The sequence below is a fragment of the Gallus gallus genome, chromosome 5 (genome assembly GCF_016699485.2).
Source record: "Gallus gallus isolate bGalGal1 chromosome 5, bGalGal1.mat.broiler.GRCg7b, whole genome shotgun sequence".
Lineage (NCBI taxonomy): Eukaryota > Metazoa > Chordata > Aves > Galliformes > Phasianidae > Gallus > Gallus gallus.
Genome location: NC_052536.1, coordinates 44278342 through 44303397, shown reverse-complemented (window position 1 = coordinate 44303397; position 25056 = coordinate 44278342). Strand labels below are relative to the sequence as shown.

The 25056-nt window shown below is 44.0% G+C and overlaps 1 protein-coding gene across 2 annotated transcripts in view; it reads right to left on the bottom strand.

The window, feature by feature from the left end:
• Positions 1-25056, bottom strand: part of RIN3 (Ras and Rab interactor 3) — a 56963-nt gene that overhangs the window by 13648 nt on the left and 18259 nt on the right. For both annotated transcript variants that reach the window (XM_046942421.1, XM_421327.8), the window contains 4 exons: positions 24427-24541; positions 9228-9300; positions 6826-6917; positions 1959-3419 (listed from right to left, as the gene is read on the bottom strand). In XM_046942421.1, coding sequence (XP_046798377.1) covers positions 1959-3419; positions 6826-6917; positions 9228-9300; positions 24427-24541 — 1741 coding nt within the window. The remainder of the gene's footprint in view (positions 1-1958; positions 3420-6825; positions 6918-9227; positions 9301-24426; positions 24542-25056) is intronic.

Here is a 25056-nt window from a genome sequence, read left to right as displayed (position 1 = left end):
CTTAAAAAAGTGGTTATTCGTGCACTGTTGTATAGCTTTGAGCAGGAAGCAGAACTTAATTTGAGAAAGTAAACATTTTGTTACCAGCACTCACCAGAAGATCTGGAAAGGCTCAAGGCCAGTGTGAAAGACACCAACATCTGGTCAGAAGTCGCACCCTTCCTACTCAAGTGACTCTAATGTACTGATACTTAAGTCAACTCTTATGCCACCTGTAGAAGAGGAAGTTGTGTGGGCTGAACATTTGCTTAATATTCAGCAGGAGAAAAAGGAAGCAGGAGACTGTGAGAAAGTGCCTTTTGCCTGTTGTCCAGACCCTGAGAACAAGTGGCAGGGCCAGTAGGATTGCAAGGATCATTTGTCACCCTTGCACTGTGGCAAACAGGTCATTGCCAAAAAAGTCCATCTGCTCAGCCAGAGAGGAATGAAGCAGAATGCAGTAACTTTTAGGCATGCAAAGTGTAACTACTTTAAGGATTCCAGTAAATCAGCCTGAGGCAGGAGGGATTTGAATGTTAAGCCTTGTATGGTGGAGATCCCTGTCCTCTGCAGGAGCAGACTGACACCTCCTAGGCTGGCAGAGCTGCATTGTCCTGCTAAGGAACTGCAGATGAGCTGTGCAGGATGAAGCATATCTGTGTGAAGGTGGGGTAATCCTTGCACTCACACAGCTCTGCTGAGCAGAAAAAGGACACCTCTTTCTGCCTCCTTTCCACCTTCACTAAACAAGATTAATGACAGACTTCCCTGTGCTGACAATCCCTCTGTCTCCAAGAAAGGGGTTACTGGGGTAAATATTGTAGGTCTTACATGAAATGTGTGAGCAGTGAAACAGTAGCTCATCTCTCTGAGGTATGTCAGAGGCTGGCATAGGTTCACTCTGCCAGGGAGGCTGCAGGACCATCTGAAGCCTTTTGCTGGGTGAGAAGGAAGCCAGCAGGGGTTGCTGAGACCAGGAGCTGAGCACCTCTGGGTCCCAACAAGTACTGGAGTGGCAGGTACCTTGGGCACCCTGGTCCACAAGACATGGTGGTTGGCCACATTCTGAGCTGGGGGCGTTCCAGATCTCAGCTTGCTCTGGGCCAGCTTAGGAATCTCATAGCTCAGCATTGCTTTTCAGGTCCTCAGTAAGTCAAAAGAGTGTGAGAGTACGTGCATGAATGTTTTTTTTCTGGCTGTACTGTAGGACTGAGATCCTGCAGCCCTTGGTACATTTGCACATGGACGTATATTAAACTTAGGCCAGTCCATACTTTTAAGCAAGGAGGGAATTGGCACATTATTCCTCACAGCTTATTGAAGAAACACCCTCAAATGGCCAAAAGGATTATTTTTTCCTCCCCAAAGGCAGTTAATTTATTTAGTGTAGAGACATCAATGCTGCATTTTTGGGGCCAGCTATGGTCCTGGAGCAGGCAGCTCTTCCCTGCCTCAAGGCTGAGTCATGCAGTCCTGGATCAAGTGATTCCTCCAGCCTGCCACTCCAAATGGTTGCAGTCTTGTACATTCTTGTGGGATAGCAACCGGCCCTCAATCTGTGCACCATGAGCAGCCTCATCATGGAGCGAGGGGAAGGGGGCAGGAGAATGGGTCTGTGCAAGGGCTTGTCTTGCAGAGAGCACAGCTTTTGGTGCATGTGTCCATATCTATATATAATGTATGCATATTTTTACGCATGTATATGCCTATCCACATACATACATATGTTTCACATAAACAAACACACACCCCTCTGCTTAAACACAATCCTCTCAAAACATTCAGAATAGGATTTTCCCCCTCATTGGACTCCCAGTTTTTAGAGTTGCTTCTCCAAACTTTGGGACCACAGAGCAGACTTCAATTCAAACCCCTCATATTTATAATTTCTGTAAAGCAGAACCTGTGTCTGCATTATTTCATTTCCCCCCTTACCTTCCCAAATCCTGCCCAAGAACTAGTAAAGTACAAACACATACCTAATTGCTCGTCAGTGTAGACAGCTGGATCTATCAGAGATTTCAGCTCAGTGCTTTGCACTAGGTAACTCTTCAGCTGTGTCATCATCATTCGGATTTCTTGTAACATCTCTGTGCTGGAGCTCTGCTTTGCCATCATCTCCAGACTGTACACTCTGTAATCTTGCACCAGGTTGCCAAAGTATGAGTCCTTATCCTGTGCCAGCTCCACTATCTTTTTCTGCAGCTTTCTATCATTAGACAAAAAGACTGTGAAGACGTTGGACAGGCTGACAAAGGACAGCCTGTTCTTAGCCTTGCCCAAGATCATGGAGCGTGTCTTCTTAGTAGACGAAGTACCTAACATCTCCAGGTCATCCTCAGTGCTGCTGGTGGAGTAGGAGTCTGGTTCGGATGCTGATGTCTGGGCTGCAGGACTGCCTCCCAGGCCTTCCAGAGACAAATGTGAGCCCTTCAGTTCAGCTGAGTTTACAGACTTGCGGCCACGTCCTTGTTCGGTCTCGGCGTTGGTGCCAGTGGCAGCACCTGCTGCTGGTGCTGAGCTGCCCGTGTCCTGAGCCTGAGCTGTGGCTGCAGGCTGCTCCACCACTGTTCTGTGATTTAACTGGCAGGAGCTGGCGACCTGCGGTGCTTGTGAAAGCCTCTTCCTTCTGGGTGGTGGGATAGGAGGCAACTTTTCTTTCTCAGTGGCATCACTTTGTACCTCAGCCATGGACTCCTTCTCTGCAGGTTCGGGCTTTGCCTCCTGAAACTGCGACACAGCCTGCTCGGGAACCTCTCCAGGCATTTCTGCAGCCTTCCTGCACAGCAACCTTTTACCTTCGCTCTGCGTATCCAGCTCTTGTTTTTCTTCAGCCTGTTCCCCTTTTGGTGTTTCACAACTTGCAGGCTTACCCGTGCAGCACTCCTCTGTGGTCCTCTCGGACATCCGCCTCCGCGGGGGCACAGCAGGCTGGGGGCCCTTCTTGAGGCTGCCGGCTGATGGCTCCTTGTCAGAGCAGCTCTGCTTCCCTTCCTCACCGTCACCGCCCTCGATTTTCATTTCCTTGAAGCTCTTGCCCAGTGGCTGAAGAAGCTGTGTTTCTTCACAGGCCGTCATGGCTTCCTGGGGGAGCTTCAGGGAAGACTTCTGCCTGTGAGAGTGCGGAGGGGGCGGTGGGGGGCGGCGGGGTGAGGCGGTGGTGGTAGGGGGCAGGCTGGAGCACACAGCATGGCCCCCGGGAGGAGGTGATTCTGGAGGAAAAGGATTACTGCACTCTTCTATAAAAATAGGATTCACGAACCACAGCCTGTCATTTCCTATTGACAGCTCAATTTCACATGAGCAGTGGTTTGCGCTACTTGCAACACACTGGGTAGAACTCAAACCGTCTGCCTGGGCCGTGCTGGGGGCAGAGTCTGTTGCAGGGTGGGATAACGCCTCTGTGCTCATCCTGCGGTTCAAAGAGGAATCCCAAAAGTCTGCCAAAAATCAAAAGCAAAAGAGAGAGAGAGAGAGAGAAAGAAGAATGAAAAAACCTCCAGCAGAGAATTTTAACTGCTAACACTATGTGGAAGTCCTACGTTTGTTAAAAGAAGTAGTACACCTCTTTCACACCTCTGCACAAAACAGTGTGAAAAAAGGGTTGATGCTCTGTGCATGTGAGATACTTCACGGGATGATATCAGAAGGGTCACCACAAGAATTCTTCTGGGCAGTTTTTGAACATTCTTCTAGTGAGAGCTATTCATGCTGTCCTAAGTAAGCAGAAAGGTACAAGCAGTAAATATGCCTATTTGAGCATCAGGTGAAGAGGATTCTGCTCCACAAAACACTCATGTGGCAGATCCTGGTCTGCATAGAGCTCTGATCCTACTTTACACGACAACCAGACCAGAAATATATGACGTTGCTATATCATTTTATATTACTTTGACTGATGACATTTATCTTGAACTTCCACAGCTCAGATAATCATTGCCCACAGCCATGCCCAGCCCCTGTTTTGCACCTTGCCTCGAGACTGCCCACCTGCACATGTAAGAAGGGGAAGATGGTGCCAAAGACTGGATATACGTGAGGGCTTCATAGTGAAGGACTACAGAATAGTATGCTGCTACTATTAACCATGACTAGGAAAGGAAGATGACTTTTTGCATCTGAATCATTTCTATACAGCACAAACCTCTTATTAGAATTTTTCTGTCAATAAATAAATGGTTTTAAAACTTTTTGAAGTGTTTTTATGTCTTCTGAGCAGTTTCAGTACATATTTAAGCTTTTTCCCTTCCTCCAGAGGTGTGTTTTCAAGCCTTATTGGTCTGATTGCATTTAATCATTCCTTGAGCTGCTAATTCAGGATCCACTCCTGGCAGCATCTGGAAATAGAGGATCCTGCAAACTGTGTTTTCTGACCAACTAAAAGGGTAAAACTTCTAGGGGTATTCCTTGGGCAAGAACACAGGGAAAATGTGAGATCTTGGAAACAGAGATTCAGATAACTAAATTAAAGTATTCCAGCATGTGTGGTATCAAGCCTGCAGCTTCGTAAGAGTTTGATACCAGCTCTTCCCTTCCATTTTTATCCAGGTGAAATGGAGTTATCCCTTCTCAGCCTAGGCTAGTATCCAGAGTTAATTCAAATTTAAGAACACTTCACCGTGTTTTCTCTGGGAGGCTGAGCTTTTCATTTCCTACCGTGAGAGGGAGGAGAGAAAAGAAACTCAAAATGAAATGTTACCAGGAACAGCGGCTCTTGGGCACAGACATACAGATGCAACATCATTATGCTGCCAAGGCCCTCACGTCCAAGACTGTCTGGGTCACGATTTCCTTTAAATGCCCTAAATCCGCTGCGTATCAGCAAATACCGGGCAGTGGAAGTCATTGTATAATGCTGCAGAATCTCCTGGGCTGAGGAAATGGTGAGTAAACCAATCTACAAAAGGGAAGTCGGTTATTTTTGTCAGTAGAGGCCAAGGATAAAATACTGTGAAGCAAGTGTAGTGCTCCACTCAGCCTGAGAGGGTCCAAATGAGGCCGTGGTGGTCTTACCAAGGGCTACACAGCTGCTTCACTGCAGTGTTCCCTAGCCAGGCCACGCTGTCTGGGCAGTCTGATCCTTCTGCTCTTGCTCTCCTGGTTCTTCCATTAGCTTACACTCAGAAGGGCTGATTAAGAAGTTCTTTAAGACTTTGGCACTTCTATGAAGATATATGTGCACTGCAATCATGCTAATTCTCCTGGTACAATACTTTCTGTACCAGAGAAGTCAAGGCTGGAGGACCTGCAATATATCCTCTTTGACAGTATATGTTACAACCAGATCCTTCGTGGAACAATCCAGCTTGCAGGTAAACATCTTATTTTCACCTCTCAACCTCCCATTGTTCCTCCATCAATTTGAAATAAATAAAAACCACCATACTAGAATTTCAAGCAATGCTGAGTTCCCTTTGGGAGAGTCACACCGGGAAGCATGCACTGTTTTGTTGTATGAAATTTTGTTCCAGTAAACAGCACCATTCTTTACTCTATCCTCTGGCCTCACCGAGGCAGCGTGACATCCCAGAAAGCTACCATAATTCCCCAGGAAATCTCTACATAACATTTTTTCCTCACTTGACAGAAACCTCTCTGGCATACATTGCCCTACAGCAGAAAAACCTGCAGCCATTATCACGTTTATGACCACCAGTTTACAGGAGAGGAGGATTACAACCAACACAGTTTCAGTACTACTGCTTCAGTTAATCCTTCCTTTCAGAAGTTGCTAGAGATTGTTGCCAGAAACACAACCTTCTCTGTTGGCTCAGATTACAGAGAAGGCTGGAGAATCACGATGTGTTTCGTGTTCTAATCCAGAAGTTTACATCTGCTACAACAATAAAACCAGTAATAAGTTTGCAGCTTGTTATTTCAAACTGCTGGTTGAATGCCCATATTTAAGAATTGGAACATACTAAAAATAGAGGATGCTGAGAGTGTTAGAGGCAACTCTGCTTGGTCAAATTCAATGAAGCCGGCTGAACTGAAACCAGAGGGGTTTTCCCATCCATTCTGGGAGGTCTAATGCAGAAGATTCTAAAATAGATCCCAAAAGCCCCAAGGTGTTCTTTTGAGTATCTCTAAGTGAGCTAACTCTTCTGCTTCCAGCATTACTTCATTGTTCTCAACAGCTGAGTGAAAACTGAAAAGCAAAGGAACACAAGAGATGCTTCTTGACTGTAACAGCCATCTCATCGGAGTGCAGTTAATGGGAAGAAATAGGAAGGAGAGCTTTTAGTTAGCAGAACTGCATTTTAGAACTCCATAGCTGCACACTTCTGATCTAAAATTTGCTCATTTGGTGCTGTCACTAAAAATAATATTCCTTTCTGTATCTTATTGACATGAGGCAGGAGAACGTGCTGGGATGCTACATACTTCTCTACCAACTAGACAATCCATGATAGGAAGTAGAAATACCAAAATACAAAAACGCTGCATTTCTATCAGCATTGTCTGCACATATCCAAAGGGGAAATTGCAAAGGTGTTTTCCTCTTTTCATATACCTCTGATGTCATCTACTTCAAGTGTGTGTAAGCTATCCTCAGAGGCTGTGCCACCTGTTCTGTGCTCCAGCTGCTGAAATTCATGCCTTAGCTTATGCAATGTGAGTGTCAGTCTCACACCCTGCATTGAAGCTCAAGTGTAGTGACGTGGCCTTTTTTTCCCCCCCTCAGTGTGCTTCCATAAAGACAACGAATGTCTTCTCACTTGTATTCAGGCTTCCTCCCCTGTTCTGAAGACAACAGCTTATCTATTCACCTTTGCATTGCGTCTGTTGGAGGCATTGCAGTTTTCACAAGCCTCAGAGAAACCTGGGCAGCTTTGAGGGACTTACCTATGCCCAGACTAGAGATAATTTCAAGATCTTGAAAGCTACGGGCTTCTAATATTGCTTGTGGTAGCTTCAGGGTGAAGGGTAGCAAATCCCTGTAAAAAAAGAAACAACAGAAAACTAGTGGAAGAATAAATCCCTCAATTGCTAGGAACTCCAGATTTCACCATTGCTTTAATGATAGAATTGGCTCACAATTTCAGTCCCATTCTGAAAGGTACTGAATGTTGCCAGAGCCCAGCATGGAATCGCATGCACTGTGCCAACCTGGGCTGCTCTGAGTGCAGAAGCAATCACCAGTTCCTGCAGTGATGCTATGTGCCCCACTGCTGGGTTAATCACCGTGCTTTGGCTTCCTCCTCTGAAAACAGCAGTAATGTCATGTCAGGGGACACCACAGGGTTCATAATACCTTCCCATACAAATAGATGCAGTTTCTCAGAGGATGGTAGCTGGCTTTTATTAAAACACACCTTGGGTCTGAGACAATTTAGTGGAGCTTTCAGGCTGGCAGCGAGCTGCTTAGATTTGCCTTTTGCCCAATGACAATTTGCTAAACCTCTTCCTACCTCAATAAAAAAAGAACGATGGTAACAATAGTCCCCACAATGTATCAGTATTCAACTTTAACAGATTTTAACCCTGTTTTTTTTTTTATTATGACAGATATCAACAGATACCAACAGATATCAGGTTTAAAAGAGGAAGAGGATTCCCACAGACCTTCTCCTTTCTTTGTTATTGTTACATGCGTGAGTCATTTGTGTTCTTTTTCTTTCTTTTTTTTTTTTTTTTTTGGATAACCACATCTAAAAATCAGGAAACATGAAGACATTGAGATAATAGAAAAAAAAAGTGATTTTATTTACAGAGCAGGCAGCTTTCAAACAAGCCTGTTGCCTACAGGTGTAATTTTTGTGATATAAGGTAATTCAGTCATCATGGAGAACAAGCCAAACATTCCTTTGGAAGGAGCCTGATAGGTCTGATAATCCGTTTCCAGCTATTTGTAGCTGATTGTTTACTACAGCCCTGAGAACAGCCTCTCCACTCATTATTACAGAGAACTTCTACAAGCTGCCAGGGAAGAACAGAGCAGAGCCAAAGCAACGCTTTTATTCTGTTTGTCAGTAAATGACTCCCCACTCACCTTATCTTTTGGCAGCACACTAAGAAATCACCTGAACTGTCTGAGTACATATTTGGCATTCAGAATTGACAGGAACTGATAGAAAAGCTTTTCTGGGATTTGTTCTCAATCCACGATCCTCTCTGCAGGAAACCAGAGGTGAGCAGACTTTTCCCTCCCACAAGCCATGTGAATGCAAATGCTCCATTTCTGTATGCTCCTTTACTAAGACAAAAATCACTTGTGTGGGGGTCCGGGTACTTTCTGCCTATTCTGTAGGGTTTATATCTATCTAGATGACTAAATGACTTGTCACTGATCAGGGTGATATAGAACTTGGCTCCATGGGTGCGGCAGGAGTGCTGCTCTGGCAGTAGAACACAGCTGGCTGCAGAGGCAGCCCCCAAAATAGTGCAAGTCTCTGGCTGGATAAGCTGAGCACGCTGCATCGTATCATACATAGAGTGCTGCTATTGTACGAGCTAAACAAGACACTCTCACAACTGCCTTGTAAGCAGATCCTGACTCTACTCTCCTCTCTTACATGGAAACAACTGTTTTAAGAATCATCTAAGCCTATTTGAGGAAGACTAAAGGTTATGTCCAGCTCAAAACCAGGCCTGCTAAAGCAGGAACAGACAAGGCAGGATGTGTAGGTACTGCTGCAATGTGCTTGTCACAGACACACAGATTAGATGAGACTGCAGACGCTCAGCTTTAATTACACAGAGGGACTCATCAGCTGGTGATCAAACCTTACTCTAATAAAGATGACTGCAAAGGTCTTTCTCATCTCTCTGCCCACTACACTTGGTATTGTTGCCCTGAGTGAGCATGCAAGGTCTGTTCTAGATCACTTTACTTTTTTTGGCTAAAGAACAGGACTTCTTTAGAAGAACTCTCCTTGGGAGTCCCAGAAGAGGTGACTAAGTGCTCTGAGTCTCCTGTGGGCAACAATCCTGGGCAGCCTACTTAGTGGGTTGGAACTCCATGATCTGTAGGGTTGCTTCCAGCCTAAACTGTTCTATGTTTCTATGACCAGTCTGCCAGCAGGCTGACCAAGTCACTGCCAGCTGTGTGTGGCTATTCCTGGCTCACCCACAAACCTTCTGCCTCCATACCCTGCCAGCCCTGTCCTGTTCATGGATGCAGCTCCATCGCCTTCCCCAAGACAAAGCTTCCAGCAAACTCATGGACCGAGGTGGTTCTGTTGTGGGAAAGGCACATGGGCAAAGGCAGTCCAGGGGGAAGAATGGAAGCAATCAATCCAACTCACCTGCTGACACAGTAGAAGGCAACCAGCTTGAAGACATCCTCAAACACAAGGACAGCTCCTTCCAGATACAGGACTGATGAGAAACAAAAGAGATAGTCAGCGACTGTATTCTTTAGGCTGAAGGATAAAGAAAGCTGGGTGGGTTTAGCTCACACATCTTATACTCTGTGATTGCCCAGCCTTTGCATTGAATAATGTGAAGAAGCGTAAGGAACTGGCTACAGACAGCCAAGCACAATGATGTCCTTCAGGGAAACACAGCCTGGTTCCCTGAATGGTTGCCTCAAGATGGTGGAACATTGTGACAGTAATAGAAACAATGGGGAGAAACAGAACAGGTCACAGCATAGTGGTTCATTACAAGCCCACCTATCGCCGAGGAACTGCAGATCCACTATATGTATATATGGGCTATCCCTGCAGCTCTCCATGCCGCAATATGTTTTGGTCTAGATAGAAAAAATACACAGAAGTTATCTCCCCCATCTTCTCCCTCCTTTGTGTTACATAGCAACAGCACTTTCCTTCAGGTGGCAAAATACAATCCATAGCACACTGCAGAGCTCCCTGAGATGACCTCCCTTGTAAGAGCATGCTATGGAATTGTTACAGAGATTTGAGCTGCTAAACTAGAAAAACAGTTCCCTGAACAGCAGAGAAAAGTTCACACTGACAGGTAACCCAGGGCAGAGAGAAAATGATGGATCTGCAGGATCCACCTACAGTGCGCATCTTTGCGCCTGCATCCTGCACTGCAGCCACCTCGCACCGCCCTTGGCTCTGCCTCCTGGGCCACAGCTCAGCTGTGGTGATTCAGCTTCTTTGGTGTCCATGACTCACAGCCCTGGGAAGCCTCTCCAGCTCGTTGCCCTGCATGGTTACCAGTTCCCCTAAAAAGGGAGATGCCTTCAGCATCTGCAGAAGGGGAGGCATTCACCTGACTCCCACCCTACCCACGGGTGGGCAGAGAGACGCTGGCTCTACTTGTCTCATGAGCAGAGATTCCCACAGGGAGGAAATGCTCAAGCCTTGTCCCTTCTGTTCAGCGTCACAGCTCATTCCCCAAACAAGGCATTTCCTCCTTTTACTTCTCCCTTTCTCCTAGCCCAGGCCCCGTAGGTTCCCATTTTGTGCTGAATATAACAATACAGGCATTTTTTGTAAGGCACGATTCTCAGAAGTTACTCTTAACAGCAGTGTGTGCTGGATCAGCCTTGCTGTGAGTGCTCAGACCACACAGCAACGTGGATTCTCAAACATACTTTGGGAAAAGCAACCCCTTTCCCTTACATTTCTCTCACAACTGGGAAAAACATGCCTGGCAAGTTTTTTCTTTTTTTTCCTCTTTTTGGTTTAGTAAGAATCATGTTGCATTCAGGGACTTTCATTAAACATCTACAAAGAGCAATTTCAACCATTTGAAATACATCTGCTTAGCAGCTCCAACACAGGAAACTAAAATAAAGACAAAAAACTCAGTGCTGTTGCAGAGAATTAACCAGAACCCAAGGATCTGAACTCGCTCGACCTTCCAGCAATTAAAGGAAGCCTTTTGTGCAGACACTGGTTGTAAGGACTTTGTTCTGTGAAGAGCCACATGTTCACTTCGGCATCCCAAGTTGCAGGTGGATGTAAGCTGCACCTGTTTGTGTTTACAAACATGAGCAGATTGTTCAGATTTGGGCCAATGATTGCTTCTGTGCCAGAAAACTGCCACTGGGGAGCCTGAATTTTAACCAAAAGATTAGATGAAGCCTCTCAGTGAGAGAAGAGCATCCACATAGAAATGCCTTGTCACTGTACTAACTCCCCCCATATTTAGTTAAGCAGCACTAAACACCACAAATTACCAGGCAATATACAGCCAAAGCAGTCTAATTATAAAAGAATTCATGGTACAGAGACCCAAAGGGCTTTGCTGACCGCTGGGCACAGCCTCAGGGCTTCCTGTGGAGAGAACAGGCAGGGAAGTGTTGGTGCTTTTCACCGGCTGAGGATACACTGTGAGGAGCTGGGAATGCTTCTCTGACACGAGCGCTGCTGCTCAGAGAGGAATCATGGCACTATCATATAAAGGAACTTAAGACTTTTGCCAAAGCTACAAGCAGGCACTTTTCTGCCAGCCTGGTGTAATCCTGCTGAAAGCTACAGGCACAAAATTTATCCTTCTTAGGCTCAAAAAATACACCCAGGGCACACAAAGAACAAAAAAATCTCTACCTCTGTATGGCAAACAGGTATACAGATTGTAAGGTAAATAAGTATACAGGTATAGTATCAGAGATATTATCATGTCACAAAGAAGTAATTAAATAATGATCTTACCCATATCCTGGGCTCACAGAAGGGCTCCAAGAGGAGTAACCTCCAGATAGAGACCCTTCCTCCTTGGGAGTCAGCCCTTAAATGGGGGTCTAGGAGGGGTGGACCTTCTGGTCACTCAGGTGAAATTGCATTCACCTGTGTCCCTGCAGCTGACTCAGTGCTCACCTCAGGTGGGCAATCAGAGGTTCAGGCCATGATTCAACAGTTCCTCTACAACCTCTCACCAAGATAGTGGCAAGATGACAAGAACATGATGAAAGTGATAGCAAATACAGGGTGGGTTCAGTGAGCCAGATGTTCAAAATCATAGAATGGCTTAGGTTAGAAGGGACCTTAATGATAATTGAGTTCCCACTCCCTGCCATGGGCTGGCTGCCCCCCAACAGCTCAGGATATCCAGGGCCCCATCCAACCTGGCCTTGAGCACCTTCAGGGATGGGGTGTCCACAGCTTCTCTGGGCCACTGCCTCATCGCTCTCTGAGTGAAGAATTTCTTCCTAACATCTAACCCACATCTCCTCTCCTGTAGGTTCAAGCCATTCTCCCTTGTCCTATCACTATTTGATTATGTAAAAAATTGCTCACCTTCCTGCTTATAAGCTCTCCTCAATTATTGGAAGGTCTCAATGAGGTCTCCCCAGAGTCTTTTCTTCTTCAAGCTAAACAAGCCCAGTTCCCTTAATCTTTCTTCAGAGGAGAGGTGCTCCAGCCCTTGCCAAGGGATTTTAAATTCTACTCAGTACTTAGAAGCCCACTGAGAGAAGTCACCTCCAGGAAACCAAAGATGAAATATGGAGATCAGTGTTCAGTTTTGAGTAGCCCAAAACAAAGTAACAATAATGGTAACATCTTGGGGGTGATGGAAGCGTTAATAACACACATTAATGGTTCTCTGTTGACTGTGCTCTGTTGACTGTGCTGACTCTGCTTTCTGCCCTTTACTTACTTAGTAAGTGAGCAGGACAAGGCTAGGTTATGAACTGCTATAAATAGTTGTGACTGATCCACCTTTCCTTTCACTTCACCAACACGCTCTTCAGAATGTCACCTTTTGGAACTGACTAAAATTTGTCCACAAGTTTCTTTTTCTTGTTAGAGCTCTCCATCATTTCTCAGTCAAGATGATGATGTTTTTTAGTCATACTGTCCCTGGGCATTCTGCCTTCCTCTTCCCTTTGATTTTTCCCCGCAGATTTGCATTTGCAAGTCCTGTTGTTCTGGTCACATGGACAATTTCCCCTCTTCTTACTGCTTATGCAAGCTCATGGGACCCAATTACCTCAGCTTCTTCTCTAATGGAGCTCTTAGTCCCATTCACTGCTTTTGATTTCTGTGTAATCCTTCTGAGGCAACTGAATTCAAAGGTTTGAGTTCCATATTTAACAGCAGTTGTGTTGACGTGTGCTGACATGGGACTGCTGAGAACACAACCATCTCTAAAGTCTTGCCTCCATGTGCTTGAGACCTGTCTCTTATCTTTCCAGATTCTGGCCAACTATGAGATTTGCTATCATGGGAGTGATTCCACTTTTTAATCACTCTTCTAAAATTTAAGATGATAACTCCAAAGTCTTTTAACCATACCTCTTACTGGTGTTCCCTTTGATGTCCCTTGCTTGATGCCCCTGTTGCCATGACATGCCTTGCGCTGACTTGGCAGAGAACAACTCTGGCTGGCTTTGTTGCTTGTCCTGCTGCCTTCAGCCCTTCTCCTCCTGCTGGGAACATGGGATCACTCCAAGGCAGAGGGTACCAACTGTCTTTCCAGACTCTGATGTTCCTGTGGTAAGTCATAAGCATGGCTGGTGGCAGGAGCAGATGCACAAGCCCAGTCTGCAGCTGAAATAAAGCATGACGTAACCCCTTCACATCGTTTCTCTGGCTCCCTGAGCCCTTCTGGCTCTTATTAATGTACTAGGCTGATGGTGGTATTAAGTGAAAGAGTTTTAGGTAGAGGGAGGAACATGTAGATTACATTGGTAGAAGTTGTTATTGTGTTCGTGATGTCTTTCTGCAGCAGCTCTGTCTGCAAGTTCCTTTATGTGTCCCTGACACTGCTTCTTGTTTTACTTCTTGAAGACCTTCTCAGTGGTACCACGTGATCTGTTTTCTTGAAGGCACTGTCAGTGTTTATCTGTTTCAAGGCCTTTTCATCTTTGCTGCTTCTTCTTCCATTTTTCCATGTCTAAGATGCATTCTTTTCTCTGTTACACAGTTCTAGACTGTCTTGGGCAACCCAGGCCTACTTTATCTTTCATGTCTTTCTAGACTGTCTTGGGCAACCCAGGCCTACTTTATCTTTCATGTCTTTCTAGTGACTCTTTCATGAAGCTGTTGGTTGTTTTTGCTGTCTTGTTGTGTTTTCTTGGTTTTTTTTTTTTTTTTTTCCTCAACAAGAGCCAAAACTTCACTGTTTTGGACTTCGTCCATAGTCTTCTGTTGTGCATTCAACTCATGCTTTCTCCTAGGATTACAATTTTATGGTTTCCTATAGAGTTTAATCTATTTTGGCCATGATGACAAAATCACTGCTGGTGGCAGTTCCTGTGAAATTGAAACTAATGAATTATGAAAATGATAAAGTGTTAATGAGCTTGGGTCTAGAGTGTAAGAACAATCTGCCTTTCAACTTCGTTCTTCGCAAGATACAATTGTATGAGGCAGAATGAAATTTTGAATATGCAGAGCAAAAAAAGAAGGTGTGAAATACAGGCCTCCACAGTTTTCTCACACCAAAGCTGAATGGAGCGAAGGGGACACTTTGCAAAGTGCACAGTTTCCCTGCACGCTGTGTGCTAAGAAAATGGACTGCCCTCACATTTCACAGCTTGGCTTAGCTGCTCCGTTATGCTTTGGCTCATCCACATTCCCCCAAGCATAGGGGCAGTACCTCAGTGCACACCTGGATTTTATGCCTTCAGTTCAGCATAAACTCCTGCTGCTGCCTAGACTTATTGTGTCTGCTTGCAGGATCCTTGAGCAGAAATATGCTATGGCCATTTCACTGCTCTCTTTCCTCCTTATTGTGAAATGTATTTCGGTAGGAGCTTAGAGCATACTTCAAGCTCTCAAGGGCACTTCAAGAATAGCTAACTCTGCTAGAAGAAAAGTGCCACATCTCATCAGCGCTTTGCTTACAAGTACTCAGGGTAAACTGGCCCAGGACACTGCCCGTCCTGTCATGGATTAAGAGCATAGCGCAGTCTATCTGGTGAATGGCTGTCCAGATTCAAAGCACTTGCCTTCCTTGTCAGGTCTTCACTTCGTGTTTCTTTTGCAGTGCTCAAATTAGCTTCTTGAAGACGGTAGAAATCTCATTCCTGGTTTTCAGTGTTCCTTCGGCCAGAGACTGGGAAGATCCAGGACTGCTTCCCATGACTAGATGGCAACGTGAGGTTACCCAGAGTTGTAGATGTAGCCTTGCAGAGTCCTTGAAGGACACTATTATCTGAAATTCTGGGGCTTTCATTCTTTGTAATAATTTTCAGGCTGTGTAGATAATCTTGGCAAAGACACGTTCTGATATGTATGCATTTTATCGAGCACCATTTTTTTTTCCATTTACCTTGGTGAAAAGTTTATTTCTCTGGCTTTGAGATACGTCATGATTAAGTACTGTAAAGCTGAGGTTAATCATATAGAAAAAGGAAGTTTTCTAAACATTTTAAAGGAAGTTATCTGAACCAGAACCACATTCTGCATATGAGAGACTTCCAGGAAGAGAGGTGAAAGACCACACTTTCCAAAGGTTTGGAGTGAAGAAAGGGGCTCTGAAATGGACGACATCAAGTGGGCAGGCAATAGAAGGAAAGGTGATATCTCTGTTTCCAAGGGCAGCAATGCTGCCTAATTGCCAGTCTGGCTGAAGACGGTTTTCAGATCAAAGTATTCAGTGAGGTAGACTGTATTCTTACTGACTCTGAGGGGCCTTGCTGCCCCGTATTACTGTAAGCACCTCTTATTTACCTCATTTTCAAGCCTAAATACTTGTTTACTAAGCTTTTTAACATCTTCATATGGCAGACCCTATGCACTAGTATTATAGGTACAGATTTAGAGCTGCTCTTTTAAAACCAGCAAGCTTTTTGAGCTATGTTCTCGCTACCAAGCAGAGGAGGGCAAGACATTGTCTTAGAACAGCATGCATAGTCTCTACCTCTGATTACATGTACATTATTTATTCTGCATCTTAGGGTGAAAAATAAGGAGAAAAAAACCAAAGTGAGGATTAACAAAGCTAACGAGATCCAGACAGCTTATTTCCAACAGGCTTTCCCTGCAATCCTATTGGTTTAAAGGCTGAAAGTGAAAATGTGTGCATGGAGAACAGGAAGGTAACTCTTCAGGATGCTAAACACAAAGCTTTTTAAAAATAACCACTATAAGCTAGCAGAATGTTTCCAAAACAACTTGTAAACCACACAGAAAGCTGCCAGTATAACATCTTGAAAAAAAACAGCTGCACAAATCTTTTATGTTTGAAATAAGCAGTCTGTAAAAGAGACACAGAACTCAGCTCAAACATGTGAGACTTGGTGAGACTTTCTGTTTTCCTTGTGCATGCTTGCAATTAGAAGAGAAACGATGAACTTGCACAACAGGTTATAAAATGTGTCCTCATACCATGTTTTACAATATCCCCTAAGCCCTTGGTTACTGTTCTTGCCAAACCAAGGCTCTGGTCTCACACTTCAGAGTGGTCTCCAGAGTGAGAACTACTTGAAATCAAATCAGTTTTCAGGGTTCATAATGACAGGGTTAACAGAGAGCTCATCCTGGCCGTGGACAGGTTCAATAACCTGAGGAAGATTTCCAGGTTAAACATCCTTAGAGACTAGAAAATGTTCAGTTTCTCTTTGCAATCAAACCACGGATGGTGAGCCAGAAAATCACAATGTCCCCATGTTCTTGGAGAAGCCTGGGTAGAGGTGGCTTTGACTTCTGTGCTGAGGTAGATGAGATCCAGCAGAAAGCAGCAGCAGAACCACACACCCTAAGCTGGAGGCAAGGACCAGGGCCAAGCTGCCCAGTTATGCTATGCCATGGGGCAGACCCGCTGCACGTTTGGCTTTTCATCTGAAGAAGCTGTGTAGGTGATGGTAAGCTTTTCTTGTTAAAGAGAAACATGCAAAACCAGGGGAAATTAGCCCATGCTGAACCCTGGGTGATGCAGGCAGATTGTTGTCTGTGTTTGGGCAAGGCCAAACTGAAGATAACTAGGGTAGCTCTAGCTCTTCAGAGCTGGAGTGCAGACAAACCATCAGCAGCAACAGGAACCGCTTGAAAAGAAAATGCTTGACAGTCTGCCCTGCTTACTGGCAAGGTGCCTGCCCCACTGAACAGCAATAATTTACTGCAGGGAAAATAGGATACCAGCCTGTATCCCGTAAGGTCTCCTTATATGCAATTAAACTGCTTAAAATCTGAAGCATAAGGTTAACTATGTCTTCAGCCTTTCCAGCTTCCACTACTAAAAATACACTTTTACTGTTCATTGGATAGCTAATCCTTGCAAAAAAACCCCATATATATATATATGTAGTCTTGGACAAGTTCTGCTGCTGAGATGTATGATTTGCTTAATTGAGATGGAATTAGGGAAATCAGAACATTTTGGCAAGAGAAGGGCTGAGGCTTTTCTCCCAAGGGCTTTGATAAATCTATTATTAATTTTTCCTGCACATTTCAGCTTTTATTTCAGGTGAGTCAGGTCCAGAGCTGACAATATTTTCATACTTTGCCTCAGTCACACAATCCATCATGCAATAATAACAAGATACATCCCCCGAAGTAAATAGCAAATACTGGCTGCCCTCACAGTACAGCAGCAGAGTTCCCTGTCAGGGTATAAAGAAAGCATATAAAAAAGTCTGAGCAACAGTGCAGGTAGTGCTGCTTAGTGCTGAGCAAGGCAGGATTACAAAGCTGAGTGCTTGGCTTGCAAAGACTTCTCTGCAGCCTTGTATGTACAGATGTGAGAGCACTTCTTGTGACAGCAGTACTGGCACAAAGTTACAGGTGATCTTACCTGAACACTCAGCTCCTGCCTCCCTTAGATTCAGTGCCCCTACACTTTTCCCTCTGCTTGTGGCCCTGAGACTGCAGTACCCTCACTACAAGTTACTGGGACTACTGATATGTTTGTTTGCTTTCCCTTTATATATATATATACACACACACATTAAAATCACATTCTACAGCTGAAGATGCTTGATGACCTTTCTAGACAGTAGAGATGTCTCCAGGTTGGTTCATGAGGTGGTTGCCACTGCAGTATCTTCTTTGTATTCTCTACTGCTGAATAGCACCATGGGGAAAAAATATAAATAACTTTATCTTTCCACTCCATAATGTCATGTTTAGCCTCTGATCTATTCAGAGGAAATCAGAGCTATAAATAGAACTACCATGGTTTTCATGCCTTAGTTTACAGTATTACAAATTCTTCTTTTTAGTGCTAAAAGCTGCAGGGTTTCCATTGAAGGATGCCAACCATTTTGGTTAAAGTGACCATCTGAAGAAGAACTAGAGGGAACAGAAGTAAGGGAATATACTTTCAGATGGACCTTTCTGCCTGCTTCGTGATGAGCCAGAGGCTGTCTCCAGAGGTCCAGCTTGCAAAGGGAATAGGATGCACATTTACATCTTATATTTGCCTGGTCCAGCTGAAAAGTCCCTTCAGCATTTGCTCAAAAACAACACAGAAGCATTTCATGCTATTAACTCCACGTGATGGAGTCTACCTCAGTCTGCAGGAAGCTCAGCTCTGCAATATGCCAAGGGCCAATAAGCTGCATCTGTGGAACATTACTGGGCATTTTCAAGGAAATATCTATTTATTTTTTTTTCCACCATGCTCCCATAAACCTCAGCAATATTTCTCCCAGAACATGGGTCTCAGAGGGTAGGAACTGCTTTTGCTGCTCGTCTGAGACATCCCCGTTGAGAAGTGGTATCTGCCCTGAGCTCACCTGAGGACTGACTCAGCCTCACTGGTCAGTCAGTTCCCTCTCATGGGACCGTGGGAGGTCTCTGGCCCAAGACCTTGCTCAAAGCTGAGATCAGACCAAGTTGTTCAAGGCTTCATGCAGTCGTGTCTTGAAAACATACAGTTCTGCTTTCAGGGAAAACCTTCTAACTTAGGTAAATGTCTTCATCTTAGAAGTCTTAGGGATGTGAAGTTTTAGGGACGTGGTTAGTGGGCATGGTGGTGACAGGTCAATGGTTGAACTAGATGATCTTAGTGGTCTTTTCCAACCATAATGATTCTGTGATTAAATTCAGTGTCAGGAATATGAGCACATACTTCAGTAATTGCTGAATAGCACTTTATTCAGAGGAATAACTTTAACTAAGAAGTGAAAACTTCAGTGTTTCTGACCCCAGTAAGTACCAGAGATTTCCATCTTTCTGTCTTCAATCCAGATCAGAAGGAATCAAAATTAAAATGAATGAAATTAAAATGAATTAAAATTAATTTTTAAAATGAGAGAATCTTTTCTTATAGTTTATTTTGCAATATATTCTGTTTTCTGAGTCTACAAAAAAAATTGAGCTTTCATCTTTTAGATCTTCTCTGCAGCTGTGAGAGTTATAAGCCTTTTCACTGTCTGAATAATAATAATAAAAAGTATTCTGCCTATCTCTACTCCACTTCCTGATTCCAGCAGGCAGAGTGTTAACAAAAAGTCTTGCACAACTGACAAGGCTATTGCAAAAGCTGCCAACACTTCTACAGATATATTCATATTACAAACATCACATGCACAACATTCCTCTCTCATTAAAGACGCTAAATTGTGAGTAGGCTGCAGTGGCTGAACCATCTTCCCCTTTCTTCTCACGACCTCATCTGAGCAATACCTTAAAGGAGATGACATGGGAATATACTGCTGACCATGCTGTGCCATATTAGCAATGAGGACTTCGGTCTTGGAAGTTGTCCATCCAGCCTCAGCAGCATATGTTAAAAAGAAATTTTAACAAAATAGACTAGGGAAATCTGACATAGTGGATAATGTCTAGCCTGACTTGTCTTCCATGCTCTGCTTGGGGCCACTCTGTGGGTGCCCTCACACCACTTGTACCTGCCAACATGCAGAGACACAAGGAGCAATTTGCAGCCCTCATGTCTAAGCCCTGCTGCTGTGTGCTAGGCGTGCTCACAGCCCTCTCCTCAGTAATCCCCACATTACTCTAATGCCCCTCTGTAAACACACTGCTGCCTTATTACTATTGCTTAATTACCATCTGTTACCTCTACTGGCCAGTCAGAACAACTGTACATGCTCGTTTTATGCTTTGATCTAATGTAAATGGCTTTGATCTAATTATCAAAAAGTTTCCCATCTGTGCTTGGCAAGGAGGAAAGAAAGTGTAGAGGTGGCTGAAGTAACTTGGCCAATGATGGACAAAGCTGGTTGTTGAGATTAGGCAGGCTTTCATGGTGTTAGAGACTGCATCTAATTGGCTCCATTGAGACAAGAAAGTAGGTTATGAAAGCTTAACCCTAAATTATCTCTTCCCTTTTCTGATTGATTTCACCCTCCACAAAATTCGGTGCATAGAACACCTTTGCTTGTGTGCGTGGCTACCTTGGCTCCCCAGCAGGGCCTGCCATCCTGCTGCCTCTAGGTCTTCTTTGTATCTGGATGGACAGGGCTCAGGGGGGTGAATTACAAAGCAGTCAGGTTCTTGTGAACTTTCACAACCTTAAAGAATGAAGAGGGACAGCAATTCCACAATGTGAGCTCAAGTAACAGCCTCAGTAAAGTACATCTCCTGGAAAGCAAGGCTGATGCAGCGCTGGGGGAGACAGGAGCTCAGATGCCTGCTCAGTTATAAGAGCTTGGCAGGATCAGACTGCTTGGGGCATGAACCCAAGGAGTTCAGAGGTACTGAGGCAGTACCTCAGAGGCATTTGTCCCACAGCTGGTTAAAGTTGTGTGTCAGGATTACAGGAACTGACCTGGGAACCTGAATGTGTAAACCGTTGCTAGTATTATGCTCAGTAAGTAAATTAAATTCATCACATTTGGTCACCTGAAAGTTCAGCATCCCTCTCAGGACCACACTGGGAATTCAGAGTGGGTTGTGGAAGGAAATAGCTTGGAGGAATCCACGTGGGGTGGACAGTCCTGCAGCATCGCTGGCGTGATGCCAGCGGCATGATTTCTGACTGTATACACATAAAGAGGAAAGGGAATCAGGGCCTGAGGTTATGATCTGCTAGCTGAGAATTCACATAAATGAAATTACAGCTGAGGGTAAGAATCAGCCAAGGAAATGGTGCTCAGATCTTGAGTTACGTGAGGCTAAGGCTCTATTTAGGTATGAAGCAGAAGTAAGGAATGACTCTCAGGACTGAAAGCCTCCAAAATGGCTGAGATTTTAGCAGAGTTCGAGAGGTATCTTTCAAAGTTCATCTCTAAATGGAAGAAATCTTGTGGAATCTTCTTTCTGAAAGATTTCCACTATGCTATAATGTATCTGAGCAAGAAGTAAGGGAACCCTCAGGCCAAGAAGTAAAACCAGACATCCAAGACTTTGAACATGGAGAGGTTTCTCAGCTTTCTGATGAACCACATGTCATCTGCTGTTGGCTCACTACAAAAAAAAGAAAAAAAAAAAAAGAAAGAAGGAAAAGAAAGAAAAGAAAGAAAAGAAAGAAAGAACAGAAAGAAAGAAAGAAAGAAAGAAAGAAAGAAAGAAAGAAAGAAAGAAAGAAAGAAAGAAAGAAAGAAAGAGAAAAAAACCCAGCTGAGACAAGGCCTTTGCCTTTCTGTTTCTGAAGGAAGGACAACCAAAGATGAAGAACCAAATGGAAATTTTTAACATCCATTCTCTTTCCATTCTCCTATTTTATGATTTCGAGAGCTACTTCATGAAACAGGTGTAAAATCCCTATTAAAAAAAATGGAAAGACATTTCATTTTTTTGATCCTCCTGCCAAGTGGGTTATTTGGGGATTTCCATTAAAAAAAATAAAAATCACAATTAAATCCATGCTTCCCCTCAAAAAATGATACTTCCCCAAATATTTCATCAAAATGTCAACAAGGCAGATCTGATAAAGGGAAAGGGAAGAGCTAAACAATGGCGCACCATTATTTGGATGGAAACTTCGTTTTTTGTATGCTTCAGTGAATGGCCATTTATGTAAGGATCCCAGAGGCTGGGCAGCACCCCTTGCATCGTCATTACAATACTGGGGAAAACCTCTTCAGATACAATTTGGAAAGTAAAATGGAATGAGAGTGGCTTTTTACAAAGATTTGAGGAGTAAAAATTGCTATTCAAAGCTTCATGTAGTAAAAATAAGACATGGACATCACTGTAGAGATGTCACAGAGCCATCATGTCACTGAGGCTGATTCCTCCTTTTAGGCAGAGTGGGAGAACTGAAGAGTCTTTAACTTTCTGAAGGTAAAGATGGGATGCCTGGAAATACCCTATGAGTAGGCAGGGGTCTTCATCTCATACACCTGGCACATTTTACACACTGTCAGGAAATGTAACACTGTTTTTGCAATAAATATGCGTCGCAGAGCAAGATAACATCTTTGGTCTGCAGTTGATCTCCATGTACACACAGACATCTCCTACCCTCACATTTGCAACATACTACAGAAGACTGAAGTGCAATTTATTAAGCTAAGGTAATTCAAAAGCACCAGGGTATTAGCAGGGAAGCTCAGGTGCTACTTTGTATTATTTCAAAGCATTCTGAAAACATATAATTTTATTTTCTCAGCAAGTTAAAAAAAAAAAAAAAAAAACCTTGAATTTATGCAGAAACAATACATCAAAGCTAATATATCAGGTTACCCCAGGACAATGAAGATTTAGTATCTCTCATTGCACCAAATATAGCCCTTTGGCTTTACAAACAGGAATCCATTCTGTTTCCTCTAAGCTCAAAAGCCAGGCCACTTACCTGAAATGAGAAAGGAAGCAAAAGCACGATCATTTGCTTGCCCAGCGTGCTCTTGTCAAAGTGGGGCAGTATGAAGAACTGTAGGCTTTCTAAAGCTCAACACTAACAGAATTCAAGATAAAAACAACATGAATGCACCAGCCTCATGGCTGCAGTGATTACTGCACATGTGATAGCAGTTCTCCTGCTCTTAGCAGAGCTAATTTTTAATTACCTTATTCCACTTACTTTGCAACTTATATGAAAGAGGTGGAAACTGATTTTCATCTTGTTTCTATCAAAAAGCCGTGTCTTTGAACACGTGCTTTGTGTTAAGCTAGTGATAAATTATAAATAGCAAGCAAATAAGTTTGAAAAACAGCACAGAAGTCCTTCTAGCAAGGCTTGCTCATGGTGAAACTCTTAAACTATACTTCACTTTGCCTGTCCTCAAAGAAATCAGATATTAGGGCACAATACATAAGTCAAGCAGGAACATTTCTATATATGACATTTTTAGGATGGCAGGATTCAATTTTTCAACTTCTATCCCCAAAGGAAAAGCAATTCTCCGCCATAAAAAACCTAAGCCCTAGCTCCACTTCAAAATAAGGAAATAAAATACAGCTTTCACATCCGGCAGCTAACTCCTGTCCCTGCTGGGCACCTGAAGTTGTGGCAAAAGGTCTGGTTCTTCCACCCTCATTCAGGAGCATTGGACACGTGTGGCACCTCTGCAAGGGCATGCTCCAAGGTGAACACAGATGAGAGAGAAAGCTCAGCAGGCAGCTGTGCTCTGTGCAGGAGCAATGATGTGGCAGCCTGTGGCCTATCACAGAATCACAGAGTCATTAAGGTCGGAAAAGGTCACTAAGATCATCTAGTCCAACCATCAACCCATCATCCAACTAAACGATGTCTCTCAGCAGTGCATCTACCCTTTTCTTGAACACCTCCCGGGGCAGTGACACCACCACCTCCCTGGACAAGCCTGTGCCAATACTCCACAAAATCAGAGCAGTTTCAGAGATTCAGCTGTTCCTCTGGCTTCATCATCTCTTTATCATGCAGAGGAACATACAGAGAAATGTATGAGAATGAAAAAGGTCATTTGAGCAAGTAGGAATGGGGAAGAAATAACCCAAAGCACTGTAGAACACATACCCCAGGGTGCCAGCTATGGAGCCAGAAGTCAGTGGCAGAGTATTTGAATGTTTTCATACAAATTAACAGTGCAAGCCATTGTGATGAACTCGTCCAAGGGCATGCTTATGTGACTACCCTGAAATTCTTGTGTTTACAAATATTTCTTGGAAAGTGGAAAACACATGTATTGAACAGCCACTTCCATCAAGGGCTGCATCAGCTGTGCCTGCCTGACCCTAGCACGGGTTCATCCTTGCTTGCTCACGGCAAACCTGGCTGTCCCATTGGGAGCAGCACTGCTACCACCAGGCCCAAGATCCAGCTACATCCCAGAAACAGCGAGGCACTGAGAACTGTTTAAGAGAAACAGTTTAAGAGTGGCCAACTGTTACAGAGAACCGTATGAAGTGTGTGAAAAGCAAAAGTAGCAAATGTTGGACAGCTGGCAGCCAGTAATCTGGTGGCAGAAATGGAGACAGTTGCTGAGTTAACAGGGCTCAGTCTGTCAGAGCCCTACGCTGTGCTCAGGAATTCCATCTGGTGAAAGGCAGATCATAGCACTGGCCTGCTCACCTGGGGGTGCTTTCCTTTCCTGTCGCATGTCTGTAAATGATAACGCAAGGTGCAGAGCTGCAGGGAAGCTGAGGTAAAGCAGCTGCTGGAAATAGTAACCAAACTACACCGTGGAATCAAGATCTGCTGCTCATCACAAGAACAGGCTGAGCACTGCAGGCGAGACTACATAAATGCTGGTGTTCACGAGAGGATTCTGTATAACAACCAGAGTGAGAGAAAAGACTGTAAAGAACTTACTTGACTTTTCTTCTTTAATGTTGTACTCCAGCACACCAGGAGCATCACTTTGGACAGGCATGCGGACTGCAAGGACCATGTTGTTTGCATTACCCTCTTTCCTAACCAAGAACATCTGAAAAGGGGGAAAAGGAATCAAGCTTAGATACATTAAATGTGCTTCTGAACGTTATTTAAGGTCATTGACAATGAAATTATCAGTTCAATCTGTCTTTGAATGGTCTTATTTTAGTTTCGTTCCTCTTGGTCAAGCTTTACATTACAAAAAATAACATCTAAAGGGACATTTTGTCCAGATGAAATTCAGAGCTGCCAAGGAACCAGCAAAATTTCTATGCATCACCGATGTCCTACTTAAGCCCAAGGCAAACTCTTTCACTAATGGAACAATATAAAACTGCACTCCCAATTTGTCAAATGATGCTCCTCATGTAAGTGCCCTAAACCACAAAGAATTCCTAGAATGCCCCAGTTGATGTCCAAAGCAAAGAAGTCACTTGTACATTGAGAGGGAAAGGATTTAAGTGTGGAACACAAGGCCAATGGTTCTGGTTACCACAGTGTCCCATAGCAGGGTTTTATCACAGGTACGAAGATCATCCCAGCTGGCATGGGCCCCAAGGGGGTTCT